The sequence below is a fragment of the Pteropus alecto genome, unplaced genomic scaffold (genome assembly GCF_000325575.1).
Source record: "Pteropus alecto unplaced genomic scaffold, ASM32557v1 scaffold78, whole genome shotgun sequence".
Lineage (NCBI taxonomy): Eukaryota > Metazoa > Chordata > Mammalia > Chiroptera > Pteropodidae > Pteropus > Pteropus alecto.
Window position 1 is genome coordinate 3,159,388 of NW_006443124.1, and position 8,424 is coordinate 3,167,811.

Genomic DNA, 8,424 nt, shown 5'->3' on the forward strand with positions numbered 1-8,424 from the left:
GCTACTGGGGAATAAAACTGTAAAATAAAAATATAACTCTGAATAACTCTTTCAAGTAGCTCCAATTTCAAGCTTCCTAGTCACGGAATTAGGAGACCCAGAAATACCAAGCTGCTGTTTCCCAGGAAGCCACGCAGCAGGGTCGTCTGGGTGCTGGGCCTCCGCAGCCAGACAGACCTGGGCTGGGCCCTGGTGCTGCTCACGCAGTGGGCAACTACTACAACTACACGGACCCACCATCACTGCCTCTGGCATCATTGTCATGTCACCACAAAAAATATATATAAGAAATTTACAGTCATATGGGTAGAAAGCAAACAGGTTCTGGAGCTAGACAGACTTGGGTTCAACTTGGACAAAAGCCTTAACCCCTCTGAATCTGTTGCCCTTGTGCAAATGGAGATCTAACATCTTCTTTACAGAGCTACCGAAAAGATAATGCACAGACCCTGGCAAAGAGCGAGGAGGTAGTGGTGGTGTAAATGACAATAAAAACAACCAAAATTGGTTGAGTGCTTACCATGTTATTTACATGGATTGTCTCATAACTTTACTCACATCAACCCTACAAGGGAGGTACTATTATTTTTGCCATCCTGAGTCCAGAGTGAGGAAACTAAGACTCATTGAGAGTAACTGAATAGTCCAAGGTCACAAAAATGAATTGACTCTCTGGGTCTTAATGATTTGTGGTCTTTATACCTATTATTAATTTGAGAGACAGAGGAAAAGATCATAAACTTTAGAGTCTGATGGATCTGATTTTATCATTTACTAGTTCTTTGAGCAAGGTGCATAACTGACCTTCGGATGCCTCATCTGTAAAAACCCCCAGGACTGTGGTGAGGACTGAAGCACCTAACACAGTTTGACACTCAGTGTTCAAGAGACATTACTGCATTCAATAAAAAAGTATAAGAAGGGAAATAACTGGAGACTCAACAATGAATTATTTGCAGTCAGGACATGAGGATTTAATTTATAAGTGCAAATTTAATTACCGCTCTTTGCAAAACATCAATCCTACTGCTTACAGCAATGTTAAAATTTGCTGTTCTTTTTCCCTTGCATTGTCTAAAAAATTCAAATTTCACTGCCCCTCCCTCAGCCCATCTTGACATTGTAGACCACTGACACTTATGGAATTTACCCTTAGCTATGTCACATACACATTTTTACACCTCTTCCAATCCCATCCGTCACATGCGCCTACAATTTACAAGGATTAGGAGCCTCCCTGTAATGTGTGTGGCGTACTCTTTATTATGTGCTGTGATTTTTATGGGAGGAAAATTAGGTCATGATGAAGAGTTCCTGGTCTATAACTGCAAAGTAGCTCTGAGGCAATAAATCAAAGACAGAAGCCTGGGGATGCAAAAGCAAAACAGAAAGACTTCTATGAGAGAAGAGACTGGGCATTTTCTTGCGACACTAATTCATCGGGGTCCCAAGTGATAATGAGTAACAACAAGTATGGAGAGTATCAGATTTGGGAGTGGAGGGCTAGAACTACTGAGAAGGGCTCATACGCTGCCCACCCTTTCTTGTGACAGACTGTGGAAGAGGACTGTTTAGGGCTTGAGATGCCATAAACCCAGTGCCTTTCCACTGGAAAGCCAGCAAGTTTTAGCAGGGCTCATTTACTGCAACAGTTAAGAAGCCAAATTCAGAGGCTGCAGAGCTACACAGAGGGTTTTTAAGGACAATTGGAAGTCCAGTGTCCTGTTGATATCAGCATGTTGGCAGAAGGACCAACAATTTGGAAAGTAGTTTGGGGAGTTTTATTAAAAATCCCTCAAAAGGAACCAGTGCCATTTGGTTAATGGCCTAGATAATGCTTAGGATGCTGTGATTGTCCCTATCTCCAGAAAGATTCTATTTCTTGATATCTTTCTTGACAGAGAAGAGTATAAAATATAAAAAAACTCCACCCTCATTTGAGGAGCTTCATCATTAAAACAATGATTGGTTTACCCAGGGCTTATTGAGGGGAATATACATGTTCAGATGCACAACCTTATCAAATTAATGAAGAGTAATTTGCAAAGCACTTGGCACAAACGAAAGAATATAAGCCTATGACAGAAGCATTCCAACCCAGCATACAAGTAAGTCTAGCTTACTTCTAAACCTAGCATGGACAGGACCAAAAAGAGTATACTCAGGAACCAATGGAAGGAAAAGTAACAAAAACTAAAAATCAGTGAATGAATGAAAGTAGCCATGACCATAAGATACAAGATTAGTTTCCCAAGCAGGCAACAGTACTGGGGATTATCTCAGTGTAGTAGCATCCAGGCATTCCCCATCATCATCATCATTATATTCATTGTTATTATTACTATTGTTAATTTTGCCTATCAACAGCTGCTTGAAATATCAAGGAAATGAAATATAACTGCCAAATACTTATCATTGCCAGAAATTGTTCAACTTAATTATATTTTATTAATTGATGTACATTTTGTGTATAAACCCAACACTAGTGCAATGGATTTCAATGTCACCAACATTTTTGTAATAGCAGATCCAGGCAGTTTGGTGAGCCCAAATCAACTCTAATCATGACAACTGCATTGAAAGACACTACCACTTTAATGAGAATGTAAGAACTTGGTGCTTATCCTAGGTGTTAAGTGGGGTCATCCATGATTACTAACTCTTCCCTTTAATATATAAGGTTAAAAGTTAACATACATTAAAAAAAGGGGGGGGGGACATCGATTTTGGGCATTTCTAAGAACTAACAGCTCAAAGATCAACACTCTTATCTCTTCCAAACAAACTGATGAACTGGGAAAAGAACCATGACAATTTATTTTATAAACATCAATAGACATTTAAAGGGGCAATGCCAATAAAAGCATGTGATACGCAGGCACCCATGGACATCCAATCCTGCTTCATGTGTGGAAGCCCTTTCAAGGGTCAGAGCCAAAGAAGTATCATGGACTGTTACAGAACAAGTGTATCCAAGCCTATATATTGGACCTTAACAGGAAGATGTAAGACAGACAGACAGACACACACACACACACACACACATATACACACACATACACACACACACACACATACACACACAATTAATAACCTGAGATTTCATGTTTAACCAAAACTATGAAAAGAAAGAAGTCTGTTTTCTTAATATAGTTGTTCTTCTTAGACATCTAAAATTTTCAGAGTCTCTGGCAAGCTACCCTTTACAAAAGGAAAACCCTGTAAGAAATAGCAGAATTTCTGGGATTTGGGGCATCTTGGACAATCTTAACTAGAAGCATATAAATACTGGTAAGGTCTACTATAAGCCCAAGTATTGGCTTACTTGATGTTTTAAGACTCGGGGTGATAAGCTGTGAGTTGGGGAAAGATTCTGTCCATAAAGAAAGAGAAATTTTAAATAATTGATCATTACCTTAAAACCAGTATGGAAAGAGCCAAAATCTTTGCCGTATGAACTTTTACCTTCGAAACTTAACTACAGGTAAAAAGAGCCACACTCTTCAGTCTATTCTTCTTAGCAATCAATATAATCCAAGTACAGTCCAGGTTATGGAGTCATCAATGGGAAATGATGCCAGAGCTAGCATTTCCCTTCAGGAAGTCTGGCCAGAAAAGCCAAATAAAAGCCATCTGCATCTATCTCTACCCCATAATAAGTAAAAGCTGTGGGTCAAAGGTTACATTCTCTGAGTAAGACTTTTTTATATATAGTCACGAGTTTACAATAGTTTGGTCAACTCTATTGTTTTGTATTTATTTAATGAGTGATTTTGATATCAACAATCAGAGTACAATTTGATTCCGCTTCCCAGGATGTCTTTTTAAAGTGCTGACATAACCATTTTACCCCTCTACCTGGAAACCTCTGAGAGCTCCCATTTTTCAGGCGTTTAGGTTCCCATTTCCCTAGCTTTCCAGGCCCTTGACAAATGGATTAAATCTAGCTGTTTGGCATCATCTCCCAACACTTGCTAACATGTAACACACAGCTCTTTCACAGCCATGTCATTTTCATACACACAAATGAACTGATGTTGATTAACTGATTAATGTCCCCCAGGAAGGCCTGTCTCCACTTTTTCTTTGCCTAGAAAACGTCTATCAGTCAGAGTCCATGCAAGCAGAACTAAATATTTCTCCTTAGTGTGCCATACACTTTATTCATCTTATGGAATGTCACTTAACACACTGTATTATGGTTACTTATACCTTGATAAAATAGGAGGGCCTTGGGGAAAAAAGGTTCCATCTTATTTATATTGGGCCAATAGTAGATGCTCAATAAACATTTGTTGTCCTGAATAGAGATTAATTAGAGTATATTTTAATAGCTCGGCTTATGAAGGTGGACCTAAGTTCAACCCTCGTTCCTCTCCTAACAAGTTGTTTCTTAAACTCTGCACTTCAGCCTCATAATTTGTAAAATACAGCCAAAAATATTGATCTTATAGTATTGTTATGAAAATGAAGTGATATGATGGATATAAAACTACTTAGCACAATATCTTGAGAACAATAATCTATAAGTAAAAGTTAGCTGTTATATAATTAATATTATTACTTCTAGACTATATATATTAAAAAGATCTATTACCTTCATCGGAGTAAATAAATCAATATGTATTATCAACACAGAAAAAGAAAAATCACCATGAGCCCCCAGACATAATGCCATATCTTCTGGCTTTGTCTCTCTGCCACCACTTACTATGGGATATTTATTTCCTAAAACTGTTCCAGACTCTGGGGTCTATTTCTGCCTGTGCTGAACACAGGCAACACCTCAATATTTCTTATCTGCTCCCCCCTTCCCAGGTCTGTTGGGGAAGCTGAAGGAGAGTGTAAGTATGTGGTTAGCATGCTTGATCTGACCAAACTGAAGGTGTGTGTGAAACACATCACTAAGACTCCAAGGAAGGAGACACAGGTATGTTCACTGTGAAAAGAGACGCTCAACAGGGGGTGTTTCTGGACAAACAGGTGCTGTCTTGAGGGTGTATAGGGTGTGCTAGTGACAACGTCACTGGCACATTCTCATTTCTAACCCTTGGGGCTGAATATCTAGTATTAATCCTTAGTAAATAAGGAGTAGAAAGGAAAGACAGGGAGGGAGGAAAGAAGGGAGGGAAGAGAAAAACCATATGCTTTAGCCAGTTGAAACACCTAAGACTTTTTCCTTCTCTTGAAAAAAAGATGTTTAATCAGGTAAAAGAAACCAAATTTTCTTGCTAGATAGTATCCCCCCACATTCATTTTTAAATATCAATTTTAAAGACAAAGATGGTTTTCCATTTTCAGACATTGATATGTTAGTTCTCCATAGTAAGGCTTACGAAAGGTATGGGAGGACTGAACTTGTCACTACCACTAATCTGATGCTCCCTGGTTGTGTAAAAAAAATGGCAATGCTGAGGAGAAAGAGAAGAGTACTTTTTATAAGAAATATTGAGGTGTTGCCTGTGTTCAGCACAAGTCACTAATAAGAAAGCAAAGGCTTCTCCAACGGGAACTACATGCAAACCTGCTGGCACTGGGGAGTGAGGGCGGCACGATGGTAGTTCGCCTGCAAAGGTGGCTGTCCACAGTTCTTTTCATCCAGAGATGGGGTCTATTTCTGGCCCCTTCAATCTGGCTGGACTTATAACTTGCTTTGACTAACAGAATGTAGCTGAAGTGATATTTGTCTGTGCTAGGCCTAGGTCTTAAGAGGCCTTGCAGCTTCTTTGGCAATGAACAAAACAGACAGAAGCACACATTCTTGTGGAGGTCAGAAAGGCAACAGGTCTAATCAGTAAGTAAATTATATAGTATTCTAGAAAATGGTAAGTGCTACGGAGAGAGAGGGGCCTCACTTAGAAGGCTTGAAAGAGGTGAGTTGAAACATGCCATGTAGTTATATGGAGGGAGAGTGTTCCAGGCACAGGGAACAGCAACTACAAAAGCCTTGAGGTGGGAGTGGGTGCCATGTGTGAAAAACAGCAAGGCAGTGAAGGTGGCTGCAGGAGTGAAACGAAGGAGAGAGCCATAGGAGATGAGACGAGGTAAGTCACAGATGAGAGAGCAGAGACCATGAAGGACCTCCTAGCCTCCTGTAAGGGCGCTAACTTTTACGCAGTGAAATGGGAAACCGTTGCATGGTTCTTAGCAGTCAGCTGATGTAATTTGACTTAACATTTAAAAAAATCTCACTCTGGTGGCTGATATCAGAATAGACAGGCCAAGGGTAGGAGCAGGGAAACAAATTAGAAGGCTCTTGTAAAAATCCAGACGAGAAATGATGGTAACTTACATTAGTGTTTTCAATGCAGGTGGTGAGATGTGGTCTAGATTTATTTTGCAGGTTATTTAGCACAATTAGTTCACCATTCTAGGTAAAGTTTCATTCAGGAGGGGCAGCCTTTTTAATTGGATCCCAGAGCTGTAGCTGTCAAATGGTGCCCTGGACGACCCTGTAGCCTCTGAGAAGCATCATAGAGATTTGCTAGTAGGAGCTGGGATAGGACAAATGGGTCAAGCTTCATATTCCCTACCCCAGTTTTGTAAGGTCAGTTCAATGTTGACCTATTTCATTAAGTGTGGTGAGGGACATTTTCTTAAGAAAGACCAGAAACTCCAATGCCCTAAAGGAAAAGACAGACCACACATACACACACAGAAAAAAGTATACCGTGTATATAAAACTAAAAGACAAACTAGAGATTAGGAAAAATATTTGTAACAAAAATGAAAATAGTTTAATACCCCTAATACACACACACACACACACACACACACACACACACACACACACACACACACATATATTAAAAAACTCTTACAAAGTCATAAGTGGATAAACAAAAAAATGGGCAAAGGGCATTTTCAAAATTAGGCTTATAATAATAGTACCTTCTCCACTGGATATTTGTGAGGATAAAAATACAACATATATTAAGTGCTGAGCACAGTTCCTGGTAAATTTTCAATAAATGTTGCCCACCACTATTGCCACCATAACCACCATTGTTGCCACCGCTGCCTTCATGAAATGATTATCATCACTGCCATCACCACCATCAGCGACTTCATCCTCATCAGCGTTGGCGTTACCAATGCAAACCCGGTCAACCCTAAATTTTTCCAAGACGAAGTTTTAACTCACGGTGACCAATTATATATATATTACCTTTTCATGATTTTCTATCAGGATCTCAATAACAATGTTCTGAAATTTGATATCCATGATGGCTGCTACTGTTTCTTCCTGAGGCCGCAGCAGAGTAGGTCCAAACACCACGCCGAGATTTGCCACCGTCATCAAATTCTGCTTGTGGTTGTTAGCAACACTGGGAGAAATGAAAACAAAAGGCACGAATGAGAGCAATCGTGTACAAATAGTCAGCTGTCTCCCCTCTACCTTTCCTATCTTTAGACTCCTCATCTAGTAGGAGCCAGACCTTGGGACACCTTCCTTAGAGTTCAAAAAGAGACTTTTCTATTCATATTTTTATCTATCAAAGCTTCAGAAACCATCAGTGTTCAGGATATTTAGCCATTGACACTCCTTATCATTTCCATTTGGCCTAAAATGACCAAACAACCAAAGCAGCTGCCTTCCAAAATATGAACCTTTGCACATCTCAATCCCTATTCTGCAAATCCAAGTAACTACTAAACCCACTTAGTTACTTACGACTTCTAGGCTACTGCTTAAACCACCGTGATCATTAGCATTTTTCTCTAGCTCAAATATAAAAACACTTGAAGGCTTTAATTCATTTGTAAACATAGGCACAAAATAGACCTAATTTTTGAAATGCGTATTTCTGGATAATCAAAATGAAGTCAGGAAATTCAGCACTTTAGGCTCAAAGTATTAGAGCTCCATCATATCAAACATGTGGTTCACATTAAGGGAAACATGTGGCATAAACAGAAATAGAAATGCACTACTGCAGGTTTATGTATATGGCTGTGTTTATATTGTCATTCAAACTTAAAGTCTAAGGAACATACAGGGTCAGCAGTAGCTGGGTCTGACTAATTTACTAAACATATATGCATATTTTGGGATAAGCAACTACTCAAAACACATATCTAAACTCCACATCCAGACCACCATAACCTAGCCATAAAACTCAATTGTTCATTTGCTGGTTCTGCATATAAAAATATACAAATTATCTATCGATGACAAATAAGTTAAAGTTAAGTCCATTCAGTATTGTTAAGGAAACATTAGGGGCTTCCCTAAATCACCTGTTAGAAGAAGGAAATTATTCATTACAAGAAACTAGAAGGAAATTGGGCAGAGATATCAGTTTGTACAGACAAAACTCCCTAGCATTTAGTGCTATTTATATTGAGTATTTTTTTCACACAATTCTTTAAATGCCTACACTGTTTCTCTTGTATACTTCTATTTCGTAGAAGGGAAAGGGA

General features: G+C 39.1%; 1 protein-coding gene across 1 annotated transcript in view; it reads right to left on the minus strand.

Moving 5' to 3' along the window:
• ARHGAP26 (Rho GTPase activating protein 26) overlaps positions 1-8,424 on the minus strand; it is a 385,346-nt gene that overhangs the window by 88,947 nt on the left and 287,975 nt on the right. Inside the window, exon 18 of the mRNA XM_015597932.2 lies at positions 7,169-7,328. Coding sequence (XP_015453418.1) covers positions 7,169-7,328 — 160 coding nt within the window. The remainder of the gene's footprint in view (positions 1-7,168; positions 7,329-8,424) is intronic.